Consider the following 26094-nt stretch of genomic DNA (forward strand, 5'->3'; position numbering starts at 1 on the left):
TCATGATTTTCGTTGAAATCAGAAGTGAAATGTTATCGTGCAGATAATTGTACCTTTTTGTCATTTATGTAATTGAGATAGAATCACCTAGAGACGGTTGAGATCAAGTTGTAAAAATAAGCTGAGTAATGGACAAACTTAGTTGGACTATTGTATGCGCCAACTTCCACGTGCATTTTGTAACGCTTTGGGTGTTCGTTTCCTGAACCGTTTATGATCTCACTGAACAAAAGTGACTCCATTTATTTCCACAACTCACAGGTCCCCATGGCAGCTTTATTGTCTGGCGGCACGGCAGGGGAAACTCATTTTGTTTCCATTTACTTTGTGGTGGAAGTAGCAAATCAATCAAGGGGCGAAACTCTAGCACAAACTCAGATTGTTGTCTTGCTTAGGTTACGTAATGGCCAATTAGGAACATGTGGCAATGCGCTGGGAGACAGCGATGGGAACTGGCTACGTGTGTGAGGTGAAATTATGCCACATGTTAAAAAGGTGATGAAATTCCACATGGTAAAACAATATTTTCCGAGGCAGACAGTCGTAATGAATGCTGTGTAGGAGACGTATGAAATTGTGTACTAGTCATCTGTTAATGTAACATCAGGTTCGGCGGAATTCACAATACATTTGCAATTGCATGTTACAGTAATTTTACAGAACTACTGGCATCCAGGTCTCCGTTTTAAAATGCAGTTGAAAATAACAATAATAATATAAAGTAATTTATTATAAAATAACTGCTATACTGTAACGTGAACAATTATATTTATTCGTGTTTTAAATATCAGAATTATGCAATGTTTTAGAGAAATGTACGAGTAATTGATCGAGAGATCTGACCTAACTCGACGAATGATAACAAGTGGGATTGTGGTCGGCAATCATGGACCTATATTTTACCTATGGTTTCTCTGTTAAAGTTTAAGGTTATGAAGTAAGGTGTGTTCGACAGATAGTACGGACGCCAGCACATTTTATAATTGCATTAAGAAAATGTTCCATGTCATTAGGGGCCGTCCATAAATGGCGTCACGCGATTTTGGACAATTTTTGACCCCTCCCCCCTTCGTCACACGGCGTCACAAAAAGTCAGACCTCCTTCAAATATGACGTCACAAAGCTCTGCCCCCCCCAAAACAAAATTGCTTCAAATCGCTTTAAACTATCGTCATTGTAGTGCGTATTTAATGTGGCGCTGCACTTTGATGTTGTAAGAGAAAAATTTATTTAAAAGGCTAATTAATTAAGTAGAAAGTGTTGTCTATATTTATTTAAAGTTGCGCATTTGGATGTGACGTCACATTTCTCAACCCCCCCCCCATCTTCTTGGTTCTTTCGGTAAAGTCACGTAGAAGGGAAGTAATAAAATAATACAAGTAATAAAACATAATAAAACAATTCTCACGACGTTTCGGCCACAACGCAAGCAGCCGTTCTCAGGTGAAAACCAGGTCTGTCGAGGCGACAGCGTCTGATTGAAACAGCACACGTGCTTGGAGCATATATATAAGCTGGGATGGAAGGGGGAAAAAGAGCGCCTTGACAAAAGAATATGCATATCAAGAGGCATTTAGCATATTTATGGGAAAAGCAGGTATGTGATTAGTACTACACATGCCTCGTCACAAATGTCTGACCCCCCCCCCCCCCCCTAGGTGCGTAACGTCATTTATGGACGGCCCCTTACAGTATGGCCTTATTATTGCTTGTCAAAATAGTAAAACAATATTTATTTAATTCACAGTATGCTAACTTAAGTTACGTCTGCAAGTATTGTGGTTAATGTAAGCATGATTCCTTGCAAAAGGTGTCAGTTTTGTTGCCAGAAAAAAGGGGAAAAACCCTATTAGTATATTTTGGTACTGGCAAAGGAGGTCCCATGATGATTAAGTTACGTCATCATGTAAATATTGAACATTTATTTTCATATTTATAAACAGCTCCATCTCCAAAAGTGTTGGTGTTATAATACAGAGAAAAAATTGCCTTTTCTGAAACGAAACCAATTTCTCTTTGCTTGTACACCCGGCATATAACCACTGCTGTCGTCACTGTTTCGTCAACTTGGATGCATTTTGGCTCTTATCTGGCATAACAAAGCTGTTATTTATTTCGGACGTTTGTTGGAAGTAAAAAATGTTCAGGGATTATCTTTGGTGAGTTTTGCGTCCTCAGTGAGGAGACAGTATCGTCTGCCATTTTATTAATCGCCCATGCCAGGTGCTCCCAGAAAACAGACGGAAATCTCAAGTCGTATTTGCCGGTGAAAAGCACACCATAGATGAGACAGTTTGGCAAATCATAGTTACTGTTACATCATTGTCATAGTTTGGAACTTTTTTTAAACAGTACCCAGGTCGCCCTTGCAAAAGACGCAATGTATCACGTCCAAAATGGTTGTATGTGTTGTTCATTTATTTTTCAATGTGTTAACTTCATCTTCCAGTTATATAAATTATTCAAGAAACATTTATGACATTATACCTGTGGTTTTGACTCACATCTGCGTTATATTTGTTTAAATTCTCATATGAGCTTTATTTGTTCCTCATCATCTATATTCTCAGAAAAGGAGATGCATCTGTGAGTCTGAAATTTTGATGTCTGTTTAACTTCTTTCGCACCGTACGTAGTCAACCATGCTAATCGGAGGTGCGAGGGAAGGACAACAAACTAAACCCAAAAAGCTGTTCTAAAAAAATTAGTTTTCAATCTACGTTTAAAAGTGAATAGATAGCTCCAGTTGCTTCATAATATCGAAAGAGCGTTCCAGACGACCGCAGAAGGGCATCTGAAAGGCGCGTGATGCAGTGACTGTCTTTGTTTAATGGCTAACCAAACAATTGGTGTGTGTGATGCTACCATGTAAACTGGAAGGGTTTGGTGCAAAACTATTTCAGTTGCACTGAACTATAATTAATTGTCTTTATGGCATTTCCTATTGACTGAATTTAAGAAGTACTCTTTGTGAAGTTAATGCACGTCCATTTAAAAGCATTTGCCGATGTGGTTGTATTTGCATGTTGTTGCTACCATGACTTAGAATGATATTTTTCTGCTCACAAGCTAACAGGTAGAAACTGTTCCAAAGTCCATCACCCTGTATGGATTTATTTTAATTGGAAAAAAGTCGGAAAGCACCGTGATACAAATCTTCCAGGTCATTGTGTTTAAACCAGTGCTGAATGGTTACGCTTTTAAAAATAACAGGCACGGCATGTTTTCATGTTGTTGACAGTTTGTTGTCAACACGTGTAATTTCGCAGCAGTCAGAATAGTAGCTCAGTATAGTTGTAGTTTATTTGGTTTATTCAGACGAGGACTCAAGAGGCCAGGATGAGTCTCGTATACAAAAGCGTGGTGTGGATCACCAAAATTACAAAAGCAAAACAAATCAAACAAGGTACTGCAATGACACAAATACAAATCAAAACAAAAATAACGGTGTAGGCATTTTATGCAGGAAGAGGGTTATGACCAACTTTGCACACTTGATGGATGTTTCACTCAGTTGTTCTGTATAAAGGTGGTTTTGATTAAAGCATTTTGATTCACTTTCAAAAACTCGCGCAAGGTGTGGATTTGTTTTGTATGAAGATGATGTCTGGATGTTGGCAAAATTCAGTCAAAACACATTTTCTTTGTCGTTTCCTCGCTCCCTTGTGTAACCACAGGTTGATATTTTTCAGTATGAAGAATGTGTTACTTCTCATACCTATTTATTATTATAATTTTATTCCACAGGGTTCAGCATCTGTGAATATAAAGGGCAATTAATTGTGCTTCACATTAAGACAGTTTCAAGACTTACTGTCGACTACGAATTATTACGGTACTATCATCATTATTATTAGAATTACACCTTTAATATGCAATAACATGTGTGGCATGTGCTAAAACAGTTTTTTTGCCTATGTATTCAATATTACTTTTCTTTCATCGGCCACTTCTGCTGACAGCTACGATTTTTATGCAATGTTATAAACCCTGTTGCCAGTCATCTGTGGTGTTTTATTAAAACTATTTCCGTTCTTGATGCGCACTAATTTATTTTTAACTCGTAATGACAATTGACCACGTTGTGATCCCTATATAAATAATATATGCATTACAAATATATATTCTCAAGACATGGCAGGGTTGTCTTCATTCTGCACATAATTTTAAAACGTGTTTATATAACTGTATCATGCAACCATTAAAAACCCTTCCGTGGGGCAATTCAATCTCCCAAAGCACAGCCAGTACTTTTTATCCCTGGTATAGGCAATAATTATGCTGTAGAAACCTCAAAATCCCACTTTATTTTCTAACTCTGCTCATCATATTCACTTCGAAGGTTTTAGAGCCCTTGCTGACTTGCTCTTCTTAGACATATTGAACTCTACAGCATTAACGTCGTCTAAGCCAAAAAGCATTGCATGGAGACCCTCCAGTGCAACTGGGCCTTCTATGGCCACAAGTTGAATTGCAAACAAATTTAAGATCCTTATTCTTGGGTCTTTCGGTAAAGTCACGTAGATAGGTTCAACAAAAAACTACGACGTTTCGATCGCAACGCAAGCGGTCGTCTGCTGGAAAAGGGGGGTTAGCTTCCAAAGCAAACTGTTTATAAGGGTTTGAAATGGGCTTGGCCCAAATGTCAGCAGCCAATGATAATGTAAGTGGTGGGTAGCCAACCCGACGGTGGTTGGTTTTCCACCTATTAGAGGGCTGCCAGGTGAAAATTCGCATGTTAAAGAGAGCAATCTTATTCTCTCTGAGATCAGGGCTAGGTTAGCCCTGAACAAGATTCGTTTAGCAATGGGAGACGTGACAACAGCAAATGTCAATGTAAAGGCGATCGGTATTACCTTGGTTTCGAGGCATCTCTTCAGAAATGTGAGCAACTCGATCAGATGAGCCTTATTGTCTCGAAGTTTGTTAAAGGATCTAATAGTTGTGTGGAAACCCTCCCCGTAGAGGCGGTTAAATCTTGACTTAAAGCTTTCGTGACTGCAGGAATTCATATTATTGGGTCTTTCGGTAAAGTCACGTATATAGGTTCCTGCAGTCACTAAAGCTTTAAGTCAAGATTTAACCGCCTCTACGGGGAGGGTTTCCACACCACTATTAGATCCTTTAACAAACTTTAAGACAAGAAGGCTCATCTGATAAGAGTCGTTCACATTTCTGAAGAGATGCCACGACACTGAGGTAATACCAATCGCCTTTACACTGATATCTGCTGCTGTCACTTATCTCAATGCTAAACGAATCTTGTTTAGGTCTGGCCTAGCCCTGATCTCAGAGAGAATAAGATTGCACTCTTTAACATGCTAATTTTCACCTGGCAGCTCTCTGATTGGTGGAAACCAAACCACCATCGGGTTGGCTACCTACCACTTACATTATCATTGGCTGCTGACATTTGGGCCAAGCCCATTTCAAACTCTTTTAAACAGTTTGCCTTGGAAGCTAACCCCCCTTTTCCTGAAGACGACCGCTTGTGTTGTGATCGAAACGTCGTAGTTTTTTGTTGAACCTATCTACGTGACTTTACCGAAAAACCCAAGAATATGAATTCCTGCAGTCACGAAAGCTTTAGGTCAAGATTTAAATTTAAGATCAGCAAATGCTGCCAAACCCCTGTTCTAGGTATGCCATTTGTGCGCAGGGTGTGACAATACATCAAGTTATCAATGAATACGATTACCCAGCTCATGATACATGCATCAACCTGCCTGTGTGAGAAGCGATGTATTCTCGAGGTGTACGCTGTATGTAATAGGTGCACTTGGTCCCTTCAGCCACTGGAGACAATTACATTTACTGGAATGTTAAAGAAAATTGATTCCTGCATCCATTTGCGGCTCTGGATCACAACACATGACTAGTTTTATGCTCAGATTCACATTGCGCAGCATTCAACTGAGCAGTGCATATGTCGAGACACAAAGGCCTGGTAAAGCATACGGAGGCAGCGATAATTTAAAGAGAAAGTGAAGAGCCAAGCAAGAAACATTCCGAAACATTTGGGAAATGCCGCCATCACCGTCTTGCAATGTCATAGATCACAAACGTAATGACAATAAAATTAATTCATGGTGACCTGCATTTTTGCTAAACAGTTGCGCAACATCGTAGTGTGTGCAGTAAGTATGAACAAATACTGAATTAATTGTACATATAGCTCCACTACACTGTGAGTCACAGAAATATAAACATCTTGCATAAAGTTAAAACAACAAAAACATCAGCTTGCGTCATGCAAGGCTCTTCATCAGGAATACAATTTCGCACAAAAAGTGGCCTTTTCCCATTTATGATCGAGGTTTATGTGACTTTATAGTAGGCCCAAAGGTCGTGAGCTCTTAATTCCTGTAGGCGCACCGAGGTGCTGACTCATTGCTGCGGACTTTTACCATTGGCAAGACTTTTCTGTCGGCCTGGGGAACGCACAAGTGTTGAGTTGACTGTGTTGCATGGCATCAGTTTCCATGGAAAGTATTTGCTTTGCCACCAATGTGTTCTAGAAACTAAGCGTCCAAGTTCTGCTCGTTGGGACCTGATTTGCATGTGTTTCTCCACTCCCATTAATCACAGTGGCTGTAAAATTATTACCGTGATACCTAATGTTCTTTAATGTTTTATACGTAACATAAAAAAATGTACTTTCAATATTTTAGCACATTGGCACAAATGGAAGTAAGATGGGAGTATGGTAAGGGTGACTTGTGCTTGCAGCCCTTAGTTTGGGATGGATCTGGTAAATTAATGTGTACTTAGGTACGATAATTTTTTTTGTTTATATATTAAATGCAAGTTGCTGACTCATATATATATATGATCTGAATGGATGGGACAGAGGTTGAGCATGTGGCTCGCAATCCAAGGTTTGTGAGTTCAATTTGCAGTTAGGGGTCAACTCAGGCCTTCAATGCCTCCTGGGTCGATTAAATATTTACCACTTTGTGGGAAGGCCAACGGTGATTGTCTTAGGGAAAGCCTCACCCCCGAAGGAATGCGGCTGTTTCACCACTGGCTCAGGGATGCAAATAGTTAACGAGTGCTGCCCAATGCTCATTTGCGTGGGAGATCATTTTGATATTTAAATATACAGTATAGGTATATTTTTTGTGCATGCGTAAGCAATTTCCTATTTTGGTTGCGTTTTTATTGATAACACCAAAGCTGAAAACCTATTTGGCAATATGTAACACCCACGGTTCAGCAGGGTAGCATGTAAATTGGGATCTATTCCTGTTTCTTTCTTCCCCCTTAATCCCTCAACACGATGACCTCGCCACCTTGGGGCAATTTAGAGCACATTGCAAATCCCCTGTTAGATGTTACATTGTTAGTCCAGATAAATACTCCTGCATTGTCTGAATTTGTGAGCAGTTCATTTGGGATACTGGTGTCGCAGGGAATCTATTTGTTTGGGACAATTACACTGCAGCAAAGACAACGTTTCTCTTACTTAGTGTAACAATTGAACACTACTTTTGTATCTATGTGAAATGTGACTGCGGATTTTTAAGGGTGAGTGCTTTAGGACAAATTGGAGTAGCTCCATGTCAGACTTACCAGGATCAGACAGCCTTGCTTCCCACTTGCGGAAGAGCTCAGCTTCCCTCTGTGCCCAGCACTCACTCATCTCTGCTCTCACGCTGTCCTGGGAAAGCACACCCCAAGCGAACCAACTGTCGGTCATACTCACTCTGTTATTTTATGCTCTAAATTCGTGGCATCATCTTCTTCTGACAAGAAACATTGCAACGGTGCTCAACATGTTACATTGTATTCGAGAATGATAATAAAAAATAATATAAAAGTAGGTGTCTTTGGACTCAAATACCAATGAGGTCGTGCTCACAACTGTTGGCAGCCTGGAAATAGTGGAGGAAATTGCACATTCCTATGATGGGAGCCAGTGTCTCCACAGCATGATCACTGTTGAGTTCTCACAAAGTGGTACTTATATCATTGAGTCCGAGGTGATGACAAACTAAATGCATCCCCAACCAGGATAAGAATAATTAAGCCATTTAGTGCCACCTGGCTGAATGACTAAAGTAAGTTATATTTGTAATTTATGTGAATGAATCATGTATGTATGTTGAACTTATTCCGCACCGTATGTAGCCAACCGTGCTAATCGGAGGTGCGGGATATTAGCCATGGGGGTGAATCAAACTCAGGGCCGCCAGATTCACAGTACCGTGCGCCAAATACTATGTCACCGATTCACAGGATTTTTAACTGAAGGTAAATATTGTTATTGGGATTTGCATTGTGGTATTGGAATGCATTCACCTGCATCAAACATTGTCAAAAAGGCTGCTTGCTTATAGTCCATGTCAGAAATGCGTGAACATTTCTGACGTGGACTCTGGTCTTCGCACCTGATTGACTCACAAGTGACGACATCACATTTATCCTTCTATTTAAGACCAAAACAGGAGAATTTCTCTACAACTCCGGCTTTCACCTGATGAGGCTGGTTGTAATTACAAGCGAAACGTCGTACTCGAATGGTAAGTGTTGTGAGTTTACTTTCCAACACACTGGTGTGGTGAGCTAGCACCGAATTGGCATGTTTTGTTTACGCGACAAACCTTACTAATTGGCTGTGCCAGGTGGTGGCGGGTTTAACGACATTCATATTATCGCGATTGAACAAAAAAAACCCTCTTATAGAGAACATCAGGACGTTGACTCTGGTCGTCAACGTTACTGTTTTAATATTTAAAATACTTTTCGATTTAAAGCTTTCGTGACTGCAGGGATTCATCTTCTTGGTTCTTTCGGTAAAGTCACGTAGAAGGGAAGTAATAACATAATAAAAATAAAACATAATAAAACAATTCTCACGACGTTTCGGCCACAACGCCTGAGGACGGCTGCTTGCGTTGTGGCCGAAACGTCGTGAGAATTGTTTTATTATGTTTTATTTTTATTATTTTATTACTTCCCTTCTACGTGACTTTACCGAAAGAACCAAGAAGATTTAAAATACTGTATACATTAGGCTTAAATTCTATTGATGAACACCTTTATAGTTTGTTGTCAGTCGTAATGATAATAGCCACACCAACACAGATGCTAAATTTCCTTCAGTGTTTCATATGCAGTACACTGCACTATCTGCAAAACAATGTCACCTAAGCTTTCCCCTTCAATGTAGTAGATGACTTAAATATACAAATTGGAATGTCCTTTCATATCGACACATCAACTGAGCTGCTGATGTATGGTCTTCTGTAATTGTCTCATACAAATGCATGAGGTAAAGTGTGAAACGTAGCATCTCTCAGAGATATTTCCTTGATGCTCTATTGGATGGTAAATGGATACAGAAATAGTATTTAAATATAGTGCAAAATGTCTTTCTATTTGTAGAAATCTCTATGAAAATTATATTCTTGAATGATATTTTATGAGTTTCATATTTTTTATACTTTATTATACTTACACCATTTATTGCCTTTTGACAATTTGCCTCAGAATGACACAGCATAAAGTATATTACAAAAATGTAAATTACACTTTTCTACTTGGGGCATTCCTCCACTTTATATTACCATAAATTGTTCTACAGATTGAGGAGCTCTTTCACGTGTCATTGTATGACTTCATGACGAAGTGATGTTATCACATTATAACATAAATTATAATATTATAACATCCTGATATTATAATATATGATTATGGATATAACTATTGTACATCATTGTGAGATGCAATTGGCATGAATTATGCTATATAAAATTGAGAAAACTAATTCAGACGTTATTGGCTTTCATTGTGCATTCAGTTTGTTAAATGTTTGTACTGATGGTCATGTAAACTATCACCTGAAAATGATGCTGTAGAGAGGAGGAAGTTGACAGGCTAGAGGGTCATGCCCTCTTGCAAATTGCTCTCTACATCACCATGCTATTACAATTGTAGTGACATAGAATTGGTCACTACGTAGCATAGCGCTGACTGCTGGCAGGGAAGGGGATCTGCAGTGAAGCAGCCCTGATTGACAGCAGGCCACGTGACAGACCCAAGAGGGATCTAGGGTAAAGGTTACGGAGGGGACGCATCGAGAGCCCGCTCGTAGGTTCCAGATGGAGGGCGTGGCCTCGCTCTGCCTCGGCCACGCTAACAGGATTAAATGGGACCCCGAGGGGGGATCGGGGCCGTCGTTTGGAGTGGGATCCCCTCGTCGTCGTCATCATCGTGCCTAAGTCGCTGTCGTCGTCACTTGATAATTTCGCTGCTAGCAGTAGTTGGCTGTCTTATTTCAGCGCCGTCAATGTCAGACGGCTAGCGTTGTGTTGTAGACTAGCAACCAGTGTAGAGTTGCGTTTAAGCGAGAGAGACAGTGTTGTGTAACAGCAGAGTCAGTCACTACACAATTAATCCTCAGTGTGACTCCACAAGAGTGTCGGAGTGCCTGCAAATAAGTGTTGAAGAATGCTGGACATGCTTCACAGATAGGTAATAGTTGTATGGATTCCAAATACAGAGTAAAAGACGTGCTGTGGTTAAATCAGATGTATCGCGTTTATTCCCCCACTCTACCACCACTATTTGTCCTGGCTTACTCTTATATGACTAATGAATAATAAATGTAGAATGGCCCTTCCTCAGCCTATTAAATATAATGTACGTTGCAAGGCAGTTCAAATGAAAAAGTATGTTTTTTTAGTGCTTACGCACCACTGTTGAGGCATTCACCGAGTTTGAATATATGAATGTGCATCATAATTATGTCATGTTTGCTTGATAGCATTATTGTTTTTAAATGCATCATTAATGTTGTGTTTACAGAGGTATTGCATTCATAACAACGAGAACATCACTTAATGCACCTCAAATTAATTCATTAATACTCTATTTGATGCTATAATTGTAACTGACTATAACCATGTGTTTTCCTTCTGTTAGGTAAGCATGATATTTGATGTGTATCAAGCCATACGCTTTCTAAGTGCAACATATCATAAAATAGTAATCTGCCCAAGGTGAGCAGTCATAATAGCAATGGCAATATCATTAATACAATACTGTTGTCAATTATTATAAGATCTGTATCATAGTTATATGACCATTCAAGGGTGTATATGGAATTGATCCAGACAATTGACACTCTCAAAGTACTAAAGTAATAATTAGGTGTCATATTTTCCTTAAATGTCAGTAATATCAGTACTATTTTGTGCGATGTCAACAGTAGTTATTAAAACGATTACTTGCTTCTGCCATAAAAAATGTGTTATTTCCACCACTGACTAATGGCTGCCAAACAAGACGAGCACCATGCAGTGCTCGCTGGAGCAGCAGGGGTGACCTGTGATTTGTTGAGTTCTTTCGCAACATACGTTTTAAAAGCAAGTGTATTTAATTAACACTCTTTCAACAGTCTCATATCGTTACTATACTTGCATCATTGTATGACTATATGATTATGCTCTTTGGTTCTTTCGGTAAAGTCACGTAGAAAGAAAATAAATGATATAATAGAATACGACGTTTCGATTGCAACACAATCAATCGTCATCAGGTAGAACTAAATTTGAGGGACAAAACACAGACACGGAGACACACAGACACACAAGCAGAGAGAGACAACACAGAGACACAGAGAGAGAGACACAACATAGACGATTGCTTGTGGTGCAATCGAAACGTCGTATTCCATTATTTTATTTATTTTATTTCTACGTGACTTTACCGAAAGAACCAAAGAGTAATTCCTGCAGTCACGAAAGCTTCAAATCAAGTTTATACTGGTAGGAACGAAGTGGACCAGACCACCAATAGATTATATCGTCCGTCCGTGTATCAACATCGACCCCTACTGCAAACACTTGGCAGGACCCTACAAAAACCTTTTGACTCAGTGGGGCTTTCCTGGCTTAACAAGTGTAATAATACATTATGTTTATATTAGTTGGTTATTGGGAAAATGTCAAAACTGGGTGGTTTTTAACTTTTGCCGACAAAACTGTATCCCAAATGTCAAAACTGGGTGGTCTTGGAAAACGACAGGCAAAACAGGGTGGTGCTTTTTGATATGACAAAACTGGGTGATGTTCAATGTGGACAAATGTCAAAACTGGGTGAAGAAGGTGTACGATTTAATGTATCATTTTGTACACGTTTAGGTCCTTGCGTTATTCATCCATATGTCGCCACAGATTTAGAGCGTTCCAAATGATGTTTCTCGTGGCTCATGTTCCATACCTTGCACCACAAACTTCCCGTTTGTATACTGGCACAGTGTGCCATCTCGCTACTACAGTAACACTTACTTGTCATATATATACTGGCACAGTGTGCCAGCTCGCTTACTTGCCGTTTGCATACTGGCACAATGTGCCAGCTCACTACTACAGTAACACTTACTTGCCATATGTATACTGGCACAGTGTGCCAGCTTGCAACTACAGTAACACTTTCAGCTCGCGAACATACACGAACTTGCCATTTGTATACTGGTACAGTGTGCCAGCTTGCATGCCACACCTACTACAGTAGAACAACGGTAGATAGTGTCTGCGTCGAGAAGTATGGTGCTGCACACTTAGAACAAAACATGTTTGTTACATATATATAACTACTTCGACGGGCAAGAGCGCTTGTTGTGGCCCTTGGCGCGACAGAAGGAGCACCGCGTGAGGCCCAATGGGCCACCTTCGCCACGGTTGCGAATCCGACGCTTCTTCGGGCGGCCAGCCTTCTTCCGGCGAGGAGGTGGCATCATGGTGTTGTCACGTTGCAGCTCCTCGGCAATGGGCAGCTCGATACCGGCAACCGAGGTCCATGTCGTGTTGATGGCAGAGACTTGGTAACACACCGCACATGCGTCGTAGAGCTCGGGCATCCGCCCAAACGCCATGAGGGCACGAATGTAGTGCCGACACGGCAAGGCCATCTGCTTCATGTACCCGCACGTGCACGACCGAGAGCTGAGATCGACTCGGCGCTTGGCAAAGGCGTAGGCGTCTGGATCCTTGACGTATGCACGCGTCGAGGTACTCTCGTAGACCTTGTACCTCGGGGCCAACGCCTGCTGAGCGTCGAGTCCTTGAGCGTACGGCGTAATGACACGCCCTTGAGCGGCCCACTTCTCGGCGTCGCTGCGGTGGGCAAAGGCCGTCGTCATCATGTCTTCCATGTGGTGCATGAGGAAGTGGAAGGGGTCCATCTCGCGAGCCGGCAGGGCCTCGCTGTTCGTGGACTCCACAAAGTTCGTCGTGCGCCAGCCGTACAATGGCGTCGTGTGCAGGTGCGGGTAGAGCGCCCACGTGTGGGGGTCGATCTTGTTGTAGTACGTGGCCGCCGCAGGCAGAGCTACGCCCAAGCAGCCCAAGGAGCTGCGGAACGCGGCCTCGGAGGCGCACCCTTGGGCATCGTAGATGATGCCTTGGAGGTCGGGCGTGAACGCGGAGCCGATGTCCACGCCGTTGCAGATCAAATGCCGCGTGCAGTGGATGAGCATGAGGTCCTTCCAGTCGGAGGCTAGGATGCCCGTGCCACGATCGCAGAAGACCGGCGTGCCGTCGAGCTCGATGTCGTTGGTCGTGCAGCAGTTGAGAAACCAGTCGTAGGCCGCTGCCGTCTCGGACGGCACCAGCGCCACGGCGAGAAGGACGTTGCGGTTGTTGCCGTCGCGCCCAACGAGGACGAGCATGGTTCCGTTGTAGGCGCGCGCCTTCATGTGCGACCCGTCGATGCCGACGACGCGTTGAAGACTTGGCTGCAACGAGCGTGCGATCGGGTTGCAGATGAACGCACCCCAGAAGATGCCCGCGTCTTCTCGCACACTGCAGGTCGTCGCGTTGAGCTTGCCGAACGTCTCCACCAGCGAGTTGATGAACTCGAAGCCTGCATGGGCCGCACTCTCGTTCGCCGCGATGCACGTGTCCTTGGCGCGGTACATCATCCGGGTCGGGACAATGACGCGAGCAACGTCGGCGACCTGGGCAATGACAGTCGGTGCGGAGGTACGGGGGTTGGCGCGAAAGGCCGAACGGGCTGTCGTGTTCGCCTCCACTTGGCGCTGCGTGATCTTGGTAGTGCCCGTGCAGCCGTGGTGATCCGTGCACAGCGCCGAGACGCGGAAGCCGCGTCGTTCCCCCGTGAGCTTCGTCAGCTTCACCTTGAAGGAACAAGGTGTTGAACTAGAGCAGACGATGGCAACGTGCCGTCCGCCGCTTCGCTTGAGGTCAAGGACCGCGCGCTTGCCTTGTTGCAAAGCAAAGTCTTGGATGCCGTGGATGGCCTCGCGGCGCGTGGTAAAAGTCTTCTTGGGGTGGAGGGTTGCCATTCGAATGTGAGCAAGGTGGCAGTGCGCCCGCCTGGTCGCAAGCCCGCCCCGAGCTCACTTCCGAGTCCGAGCCATAGCTTGAAATGTTGGTCTTTGGGGTGCTGGCACACTGTGCCAGCGTACAAATATCAAGTGTGTGTAGTTATATGGTGCTGGCACACTGTGCCAGCATACTAATACCAAGTGTTTAGATGAATGGGGTGCTGGCACAGTGTGCCAGTATACAAATACCAAGTGTTTGGATGAATGGGGTGCTGGCACACTGTGCTAGTATACAATTATCAAGTGTATTTGACAAATGTCAAAACTGGGTGCACCCTGAGTGTCCAAAACTCAAGTTTTTGGCCACCCAGGGTGCACCCAGTTTTGACATTTGGGATCCAGTTTTGTCGGCAAAAGTTAAAAACCACCCAGTTTTGACATTTTCCCGTTGGTTATTCGTTCCTACCAGCCCACCCCGCAGGGTCCTGTTGATTATATGATTATGATTAGCATGCAGTTATAGATATTTGACAAGTTAAAACATGAACTTCTCATTCGCAAAATTCAATACAGTACACAAAATCCATGATTTAATCCCATCTGTGAAGGAGGTCATTCCTGACATACAATATCCTGGAGTCTACAAACTGAGTTGTACCTGCGGTAGCAGTTACATTGGGGAAACGAAACGACATGTCTCGGACCGTGTTCGCGAACACAAGGCAGATCTGAAACACGGCAGAACCAATACCTCTGCCGTGGATGACCATTGGTATAACGCTGTGGGCTCGCATGATATTGTTTGTGAAATTACTCAGCTTTCAAGAAGACCACGGTTGAATCACACTCTATGCTGCAATGTAACTTGCACGATATTAAGTGGGGTCCAATTGAACCAAGATACCCGACCTCAATCCTTTATCAACAGCCTAATCAGGAAAATGGGAAATGCAGGACAGCTGTAAACAACCCGCTACTTTTGATTAAAGTGTCATGAGGTGCGATTGTACCTTATAGGCCTCAAATGAGCTTTCCAGGAACTCATGCTTTTCTTGAAGCTTCTCTGTAAAGTGTGTCATAGGAAGTGAATTACCCAATTTTTAAATTGTTTTGGAAAGTGTTTCACAACTGCCACACGTTTATTAGGCACATACTTTTCAGTCCTAGGAAACGCATGGTGTCTGTGAAATTAGAACAGTTGTTTACAATTATCAATAGTTTTGTTAGATATTCTCTGAATTAAGATGAACTACAATGATATTGTTGAAGACAATACTGCTGTGATGTAATGGTTAATACAATGGACCTGCAATACAGGTGTCTCCTGTTCAATCTGCTTGCATAGCAGTTGAAAACGAGGAAGTTTAATATATACTCCCGCATAATAAATGTGTACGCCCCAGTAAGTCGATCAGAAGGTGGGGTAAAGTGTGGGAACTCCCACCTCTTCAGAGATGTCTGACCAGCGTGGAAACAAGGGCTGCACCTGAATAATTTTATGCGGATGAATAATATACCAGTAAAAAAAAAGATGTAGTGAATATGGAAGGGAAATAGCAAGCGTCTCATTAGTAAAGATTTAAAAAATCCCATCAACTTCGAGTTTGTGGATTGGTTTTCATATAAATGCGATTTCACAAACACCTAGAAAATTATTTGCAAGAAGACCTAAAGAGCATTTGAATTGGACATTTTGCTTCATTACAATTTCACAATAACATTGCCTCACCACCGCTGCTTGAAAATGGCGTATTACTCAGTTAACACGCTATAGTGAAGGTTTGTGTGGTGTATGTAGTGTGGTGGGTTCATGGCCCCACATACTGACAATGCATTCACACATTTTTTTCTGTGAAATGTATAGACGTACATTTGTACGCAATTGGTTTTTTCAATATATTTCATTGAGAATTTTTTTACATTTTCTGCCAATCTCACCTGTGATGATTTTAAAATTGTGTCGTTAGCTTTGAACACTGATATACTTACATTATTTATTTGTACTCAGGGCTGCTCTCTTGCAACAGAGACTTTCCTTCTGTGGACCCTGACCTGGTTATAAAGTTCATGTATATACATGCCTTGCTTCATTAAGTCATACTTGATTATTTTTTTTATTGATTTAAATATTGTTAATTGGTGACAACATTAATTTATCTTCCCTTATTCTGTCAATAAATAATTGGAATAGACTTCCGTTTTAATGTTCAGCTATCACAACTGCTATTTGGAAATTACTTTATGAGTGGGAGCCAATTGGTAAAGTTGTCAAACCTTTAACCTAGCTCCTTGTGGATGCACTGCGAATTTTGAACATTGAGTACTTTTTTTAATTGACGAAAAAGTATTAAAGTAGTGAGCACATTGTTACTGAATGCAGAGTTGGTAATCCATGCACAAATCCATATCGGTTAACAAATCAAGAACATATCAAGCATGCTGTGTAATCTTCAGAGTAGACCTGCAATGAATTCAAATTGGCCTGACTTGAGACCCAAAACCCCGACCTTCTGATTGCAACAGCTAGATGTCGGGTTATTTACTAAAACCCTTGTGTGACAAATTCAGCTTCAATCAAGCTCTTGGAAACACCTACTCAGCGCTACAAATCTGCTGGGAAATTCGTCAGCAACATAGCTGGACCATATTCATTTGGCATGGTTCATTATATATCGTTGTCTACAAAAACCTTCACAATAAGTATATCTTAAAATTACACAAAGCATGCATACAATATCGATTTAAAGCTTTCGTGACTGCAGGGATTCATCTTCTTGGTTCTTTCGGTAAAGTCACGTAGAAGGGAAGTAATAAAATAATAAAAATAAAACATAATAAAACAATTCTCACGACGTTTCGGCCACAACGCAAGCAGCCATCCTCAGGCGAAGAATGAAACACCCCAAGCTTGGAGCGTATATTTAAGCTGGGTTAGAGGGGGGGGAGGTGGGAAGAAGAGCGCCTAAACAAAATAATTTGCATATCAAGAGGAATTCAGCATATGGAAAATGCGTAGGAGGTGGGCGGGGGGGGTTCCAAATCAATACTATGCCCGTGCATTATGCAGGATTAGCAGCATCAAAGGGGGGGGGGAAGTGGGGGAGCATTAACAAAGGAAAGGAATGTTAATAGTATGTAGCTGTAGTTACTAAACAACCACGTAAAAAACTACAGTATAAACTGCATGACAAACTAAAGTATAAACTACATAGCATCATCAGTAAACTTACTATACTCTACAATAAGCTGAGTTACTAACAGTAAGTAATACATGAAAAATTCTACGTTGTAAAAAATTATATAATATGCTTCCATCTAAACTTTATTCTCTTACATCACACGCGTCTATACCGTACTATATACTTCCATAGGCAAAACCAACATTAAATTACATACTGTATTGCTATAAACCACCCTATACCTTATACATTTTTAATATAACACTATGTATTATTCTACCCACCCTAATGTGTATCAAAATGGTTTATTACGTCCTTCCAGTGATTGCTAAGCCAGAATCCATCTTCTCGGTTAAAATTGTCTCTGTGTTTGTAAATGTGGATCGCCTCATGTACGAATCTCTCATGATAGCCAGATGGCTTGCAGAGAACCTCTGTCTTGGAGAAGTCAATGTCATGTGAGCCCACTGAGTTGTAACAGTGATCTGCCACGGCTGAGGTGTTTGTCCTACAGTGTTTCAGGTCAGCTTTATGTTCACGGATGCGGTCCGAGACATGTCGTTTGGTTTCCCCAATGTAACTGCTACCACAGAGGCAACTTAGTTTGTAGACACCAGGGTACTGTATGTCTGGAACCACATCTTTTACAGACGGTACCAGATCACGGATTTTATGTACTGTGTTGAATCGGACCTGGATCTTGTGTTTAATCAGGATTTTGGAGATCTTTTTTGTGACCCCAGCAATGTAGGGTAAGGTGATGGTCTTGAAAGGCTCCTCAACAGGATCCTTCTTGGTGGTTGGAGTGATGGCTTTGCGGATTGTGTAGTCGGAGTAACCATTAGCCTTAAGAGCTTGGCGTACGTGTTTGAGTTCACTGGAAATGTGTTCATGGTCGGAGATGCATTGGGCTCTATGATATAGAGTCTTGATGAGGGAATTCTTCTGGGATGGATGGTGGTGGGAATCCGGTTTTAGATAAGCATCCGTGTGGGTGGCTTTCCTGTAGACAGAGTGGCTCATTGAACCATCAGGTCTCCTTTTGATTAGGACATCCAAAAAGGGTAGCTTGCCATCATTTTCGACTTCCATGGTGAATCTGATGGCTGGGTGTATGGAATTGATATGGTCGAGAAATTGGTCTAGAGCAGGCCGGCCATGTGGCCAGATGACAAAAGTGTCGTCTACGTACCTCTTCCATAAGGTCGGGCGTAGAGTGGCAGTCTGGATGGCGTCCGTCTCAAATTTCTCCATGAAGATGTTGGCTACAACCGGAGATAAGGGGGAGCCCATTGGGGTGCCCTCAATTTGCTTGTAGAAGGTTCCATTCCAGGTGAAGTATGTATTGGTTAAGCAGTGTCTCACCAGGGGGGGTACCCCAGCATTCAGTCCTTGATGAACCAAGTCTTCAATGATTGCGATGGTGTCAGGCACAGGCACCTTGGTGAACAAGGAAACCACATCAAAACTGACAAGCAGGTCGTCTGGGGACAGGGCAATCCCCTTGATTGTTGATACCAGGTCAGTAGAGTTTAGTACTGCAGAGGTGGTTTTTCCAGTGAAAGGCCGTAGGATTTCGGACAAAAAACGAGCCAGTTTGTAAGTCGGGGAGTTGATAGTAGAGACAATGGGACGAAGAGGTGTATCTTCTTTATGTATCTTTGGCAAGCCGTACAATCTTGGTGGCCTGGCTGCAGAAGGTTTCAACGAGAACTGTTTGGTCTGATCAATTAATGCGGTTGAAGCAGAAATGATGTTGTTGGTTTTGGAGACGAGGCTGTTGGTGGGGTCTCTTTTTATTTTTGTATAGCTGCCATCGGTGAGTAGTTCTTGAATTTTGTTGTTGTATTCTATTTTGTCCATGATGACAGTGGCATTGCCTTTGTCGGCTGAGAGGATGACAATGTCATCCCTCTTTTTTAATTGAGCTAATTCAAAACGCTCATCTTTGCTGATGTTGCTAGCTGGCATCTTAGCGTTTTTGAGGGTTACAGAGATTTCCGATCTTGCTACGTCTGCAGCGATGTGACTCAAGCCCTTGAGAGCTACATCTACTCGAGCAATTATATCATTAACTGGTATGTGTCTAGGTGTGACTGCAAAGTTTAGTCCTTTAGCTAAAACGGATTTCAAACCTTCAGAAATAGGACTGTTACTGCGATTAATTACGACTTTGTTAACATCTAGCTTTTCAATGTGTGGGTCCGGTTTCTTGTTTGAGAGGCGGTTGAATTTGGAAATCAAGTTGTCCTTACATTTAGTCGACATAGCGGCAGCTGAAGAGGCAGTCATTTTTTCCACATGTTCCCAATCCGATGTGGACATTGTTGCACTCAAGGATAAGTGTGATTTGTAGAGTGTCTTGTCTAACTGATCTAGTTCGGTGCGCGTAAGTCTGATTTTCTCTGAGATAAGAGCTAAGCTAGTTCTAGACAGAATTCGTTTCGCATTAGAAGAAGTTACAGCAGCAGATGTTAGTGTAAATGCGTTCGGTATTACCTTAGAGTCGCGGCATCTCTTCAGAAAGGTGAGAGACTCGATTAGCTGAGCCTTCTTGTCCCGGAGCTTGTTGAAGGATCTCAAAGTTATGTGGAAACCCTCCCCGTAGAGGCGGTTAAATTTCGATTTAAAGCTTTCGTGACTGCAGGGATTCATCTTCTTGGTTCTTTCGGTAAAGTCACGTAGAAGGGAAGTAATAAAATAATAAAAATAAAACATAATAAAACAATTCTCACGACGTTTCGGCCACAACGCAAGCAGCCATCCTCAGGCGAAGAATGAAACACCCCAAGCTTGGAGCGTATATTTAAGCTGGGTTAGAGGGGGGGGAGGTGGGAAGAAGAGCGCCTAAACAAAATAATTTGCATATCAAGAGGAATTCAGCATATGGAAAATGCGTAGGAGGTGGGCGGGGGGGGTTCCAAATCAATACTATGCCCGTGCATTATGCAGGATTAGCAGCATCAAAGGGGGGGGGGAAGTGGGGGAGCATTAACAAAGGAAAGGAATGTTAATAGTATGTAGCTGTAGTTACTAAACAACCACGTAAAAAACTACAGTATAAACTGCATGACAAACTAAAGTATAAACTACATAGCATCATCAGTAAACTTACTATACTCTACAATAAGCTGAGTTACTAACAGTAAGTAATACATGAAAAATTCTACGTTGTAAAAAATTATATAATATGCTTCCATCTAAACTTTATTCTCTTACATCACACGCGTCTATACCGTACTATATACTTCCATAGGCAAAACCAACATTAAATTACATACTGTATTGCTATAAACCACCCTATACCTTATACATTTTTAATATAACACTATGTATTATTCTACCCACCCTAATGTGTATCAAAATGGTTTATTACGTCCTTCCAGTGATTGCTAAGCCAGAATCCATCTTCTCGGTTAAAATTGTCTCTGTGTTTGTAAATGTGGATCGCCTCATGTACGAATCTCTCATGATAGCCAGATGGCTTGCAGAGAACCTCTGTCTTGGAGAAGTCAATGTCATGTGAGCCCACTGAGTTGTAACAGTGATCTGCCACGGCTGAGGTGTTTGTCCTACAGTGTTTCAGGTCAGCTTTATGTTCACGGATGCGGTCCGAGACATGTCGTTTGGTTTCCCCAATGTAACTGCTACCACAGAGGCAACTTAGTTTGTAGACACCAGGGTACTGTATGTCTGGAACCACATCTTTTACAGACGGTACCAGATCACGGATTTTATGTACTGTGTTGAATCGGACCTGGATCTTGTGTTTAATCAGGATTTTGGAGATCTTTTTTGTGACCCCAGCAATGTAGGGTAAGGTGATGGTCTTGAAAGGCTCCTCAACAGGATCCTTCTTGGTGGTTGGAGTGATGGCTTTGCGGATTGTGTAGTCGGAGTAACCATTAGCCTTAAGAGCTTGGCGTACGTGTTTGAGTTCACTGGAAATGTGTTCATGGTCGGAGATGCATTGGGCTCTATGATATAGAGTCTTGATGAGGGAATTCTTCTGGGATGGATGGTGGTGGGAATCCGGTTTTAGATAAGCATCCGTGTGGGTGGCTTTCCTGTAGACAGAGTGGCTCATTGAACCATCAGGTCTCCTTTTGATTAGGACATCCAAAAAGGGTAGCTTGCCATCATTTTCGACTTCCATGGTGAATCTGATGGCTGGGTGTATGGAATTGATATGGTCGAGAAATTGGTCTAGAGCAGGCCGGCCATGTGGCCAGATGACAAGATGGATTCTGGCTTAGCAATCACTGGAAGGACGTAATAAACCATTTTGATACACATTAGGGTGGGTAGAATAATACATAGTGTTATATTAAAAATGTATAAGGTATAGGGTGGTTTATAGCAATACAGTATGTAATTTAATGTTGGTTTTGCCTATGGAAGTATATAGTACGGTATAGACGCGTGTGATGTAAGAGAATAAAGTTTAGATGGAAGCATATTATATAATTTTTTACAACGTAGAATTTTTCATGTATTACTTACTGTTAGTAACTCAGCTTATTGTAGAGTATAGTAAGTTTACTGATGATGCTATGTAGTTTATACTTTAGTTTGTCATGCAGTTTATACTGTAGTTTTTTACGTGGTTGTTTAGTAACTACAGCTACATACTATTAACATTCCTTTCCTTTGTTAATGCTCCCCCACTTCCCCCCCCCCTTTGATGCTGCTAATCCTGCATAATGCACGGGCATAGTATTGATTTGGAACCCCCCCCCGCCCACCTCCTACGCATTTTCCATATGCTGAATTCCTCTTGATATGCAAATTATTTTGTTTAGGCGCTCTTCTTCCCACCTCCCCCCCCTCTAACCCAGCTTAAATATACGCTCCAAGCTTGGGGTGTTTCATTCTTCGCCTGAGGATGGCTGCTTGCGTTGTGGCCGAAACGTCGTGAGAATTGTTTTATTATGTTTTATTTTTATTATTTTATTACTTCCCTTCTACGTGACTTTACCGAAAGAACCAAGAAGATGAATCCCTGCAGTCACGAAAGCTTTAAATCGAAATTTAACCGCCTCTACGGGGAGGGTTTCCACATAACTTTGAGATCCTTCAACAAGCTCCGGGACAAGAAGGCTCAGCTAATCGAGTCTCTCACCTTTCTGAAGAGATGCCGCGACTCTAAGGTAATACCGAACGCATTTACACTAACATCTGCTGCTGTAACTTCTTCTAATGCGAAACGAATTCTGTCTAGAACTAGCTTAGCTCTTATCTCAGAGAAAATCAGACTTACGCGCACCGAACTAGATCAGTTAGACAAGACACTCTACAAATCACACTTATCCTTGAGTGCAACAATGTCCACATCGGATTGGGAACATGTGGAAAAAATGACTGCCTCTTCAGCTGCCGCTATGTCGACTAAATGTAAGGACAACTTGATTTCCAAATTCAACCGCCTCTCAAACAAGAAACCGGACCCACACATTGAAAAGCTAGATGTTAACAAAGTCGTAATTAATCGCAGTAACAGTCCTATTTCTGAAGGTTTGAAATCCGTTTTAGCTAAAGGACTAAACTTTGCAGTCACACCTAGACACATACCAGTTAATGATATAATTGCTCGAGTAGATGTAGCTCTCAAGGGCTTGAGTCACATCGCTGCAGACGTAGCAAGATCGGAAATCTCTGTAACCCTCAAAAACGCTAAGATGCCAGCTAGCAACATCAGCAAAGATGAGCGTTTTGAATTAGCTCAATTAAAAAAGAGGGATGACATTGTCATCCTCTCAGCCGACAAAGGCAATGCCACTGTCATCATGGACAAAATAGAATACAACAACAAAATTCAAGAACTACTCACCGATGGCAGCTATACAAAAATAAAAAGAGACCCCACCAACAGCCTCGTCTCCAAAACCAACAACATCATTTCTGCTTCAACCGCATTAATTGATCAGACCAAACAGTTCTCGTTGAAACCTTCTGCAGCCAGGCCACCAAGATTGTACGGCTTGCCAAAGATACATAAAGAAGATACACCTCTTCGTCCCATTGTCTCTACTATCAACTCCCCGACTTACAAACTGGCTCGTTTTTTGTCCGAAATCCTACGGCCTTTCACTGGAAAAACCACCTCTGCAGTACTAAACTCTACTGACCTGGTATCAACAATCAAGGGGATTGCCCTGTCCCCAGACGACCTGCTTGTCAGTTTTGATGTGGTTTCCTTGTTCACCAAGGTGCCTGTGCCTGACACCATCGCAATCATTGAAGACTTGGTTCATCAAGGACTGAATGCTGGGGTACCCCCCCTGGTGAGACACTGCTTAACCAATACATACTTCACCTGGAATGGAACCTTCTACAAGCAAATTGAGGGCACCCCAATGGGCTCCCCCTTATCTCCGGTTGTAGCCAACATCTTCATGGAGAAATTTGAGACGGACGCCATCCAGACTGCCACTCTACGCCCGACCTTATGGAAGAGGTACGTAGACGACACTTTTGTCATCTGGCCACATGGCCGGCCTGCTCTAGACCAATTTCTCGACCATATCAATTCCATACACCCAGCCATCAGATTCACCATGGAAGTCGAAAATGATGGCAAGCTACCCTTTTTGGATGTCCTAATCAAAAGGAGACCTGATGGTTCAATGAGCCACTCTGTCTACAGGAAAGCCACCCACACGGATGCTTATCTAAAACCGGATTCCCACCACCATCCATCCCAGAAGAATTCCCTCATCAAGACTCTATATCATAGAGCCCAATGCATCTCCGACCATGAACACATTTCCAGTGAACTCAAACACGTACGCCAAGCTCTTAAGGCTAATGGTTACTCCGACTACACAATCCGCAAAGCCATCACTCCAACCACCAAGAAGGATCCTGTTGAGGAGCCTTTCAAGACCATCACCTTACCCTACATTGCTGGGGTCACAAAAAAGATCTCCAAAATCCTGATTAAACACAAGATCCAGGTCCGATTCAACACAGTACATAAAATCCGTGATCTGGTACCGTCTGTAAAAGATGTGGTTCCAGACATACAGTACCCTGGTGTCTACAAACTAAGTTGCCTCTGTGGTAGCAGTTACATTGGGGAAACCAAACGACATGTCTCGGACCGCATCCGTGAACATAAAGCTGACCTGAAACACTGTAGGACAAACACCTCAGCCGTGGCAGATCACTGTTACAACTCAGTGGGCTCACATGACATTGACTTCTCCAAGACAGAGGTTCTCTGCAAGCCATCTGGCTATCATGAGAGATTCGTACATGAGGCGATCCACATTTACAAACACAGAGACAATTTTAACCGAGAAGATGGATTCTGGCTTAGCAATCACTGGAAGGACGTAATAAACCATTTTGATACACATTAGGGTGGGTAGAATAATACATAGTGTTATATTAAAAATGTATAAGGTATAGGGTGGTTTATAGCAATACAGTATGTAATTTAATGTTGGTTTTGCCTATGGAAGTATATAGTACGGTATAGACGCGTGTGATGTAAGAGAATAAAGTTTAGATGGAAGCATATTATATAATTTTTTACAACGTAGAATTTTTCATGTATTACTTACTGTTAGTAACTCAGCTTATTGTAGAGTATAGTAAGTTTACTGATGATGCTATGTAGTTTATACTTTAGTTTGTCATGCAGTTTATACTGTAGTTTTTTACGTGGTTGTTTAGTAACTACAGCTACATACTATTAACATTCCTTTCCTTTGTTAATGCTCCCCCACTTCCCCCCCCCCTTTGATGCTGCTAATCCTGCATAATGCACGGGCATAGTATTGATTTGGAACCCCCCCCGCCCACCTCCTACGCATTTTCCATATGCTGAATTCCTCTTGATATGCAAATTATTTTGTTTAGGCGCTCTTCTTCCCACCTCCCCCCCCTCTAACCCAGCTTAAATATACGCTCCAAGCTTGGGGTGTTTCATTCTTCGCCTGAGGATGGCTGCTTGCGTTGTGGCCGAAACGTCGTGAGAATTGTTTTATTATGTTTTATTTTTATTATTTTATTACTTCCCTTCTACGTGACTTTACCGAAAGAACCAAGAAGATGAATCCCTGCAGTCACGAAAGCTTTAAATCGAAATTTAACCGCCTCTACGGGGAGGGTTTCCACATAACTTTGAGATCCTTCAACAAGCTCCGGGACAAGAAGGCTCAGCTAATCGAGTCTCTCACCTTTCTGAAGAGATGCCGCGACTCTAAGGTAATACCGAACGCATTTACACTAACATCTGCTGCTGTAACTTCTTCTAATGCGAAACGAATTCTGTCTAGAACTAGCTTAGCTCTTATCTCAGAGAAAATCAGACTTACGCGCACCGAACTAGATCAGTTAGACAAGACACTCTACAAATCACACTTATCCTTGAGTGCAACAATGTCCACATCGGATTGGGAACATGTGGAAAAAATGACTGCCTCTTCAGCTGCCGCTATGTCGACTAAATGTAAGGACAACTTGATTTCCAAATTCAACCGCCTCTCAAACAAGAAACCGGACCCACACATTGAAAAGCTAGATGTTAACAAAGTCGTAATTAATCGCAGTAACAGTCCTATTTCTGAAGGTTTGAAATCCGTTTTAGCTAAAGGACTAAACTTTGCAGTCACA

The 26094-nt window shown here is 42.2% G+C and overlaps 1 protein-coding gene across 3 annotated transcripts in view; it reads right to left on the reverse strand.

Annotated features, from left to right (window-relative positions):
- Positions 1-255: 255 nt before the first annotated feature.
- FLACC1 (flagellum associated containing coiled-coil domains 1) overlaps positions 256-26094 on the reverse strand; it is a 46280-nt gene continuing 20441 nt past the window's right edge. Inside the window, exons 5-7 of one of the 3 annotated variants that reach the window (XM_078596943.1) lie at positions 15304-15356; positions 7573-7660; positions 256-3757 (exon numbers count right to left, since the gene is read on the reverse strand). In XM_078596943.1, coding sequence (XP_078453069.1) covers positions 3729-3757; positions 7573-7660; positions 15304-15356 — 170 coding nt within the window. In that variant the 3' untranslated portion in view covers positions 256-3728. Of the gene's footprint in view, positions 7661-15303; positions 15357-26094 lie in introns of all 3 variants that reach the window. The other 2 variants (XM_078596934.1, XM_078596925.1) reach the window with 2 other exon arrangements.

Source organism: Lampetra planeri, chromosome 1, assembly GCF_965212315.1.
Source record: "Lampetra planeri chromosome 1, kcLamPlan1.2.h2, whole genome shotgun sequence".
NCBI lineage: Eukaryota > Metazoa > Chordata > Hyperoartia > Petromyzontiformes > Petromyzontidae > Lampetra > Lampetra planeri.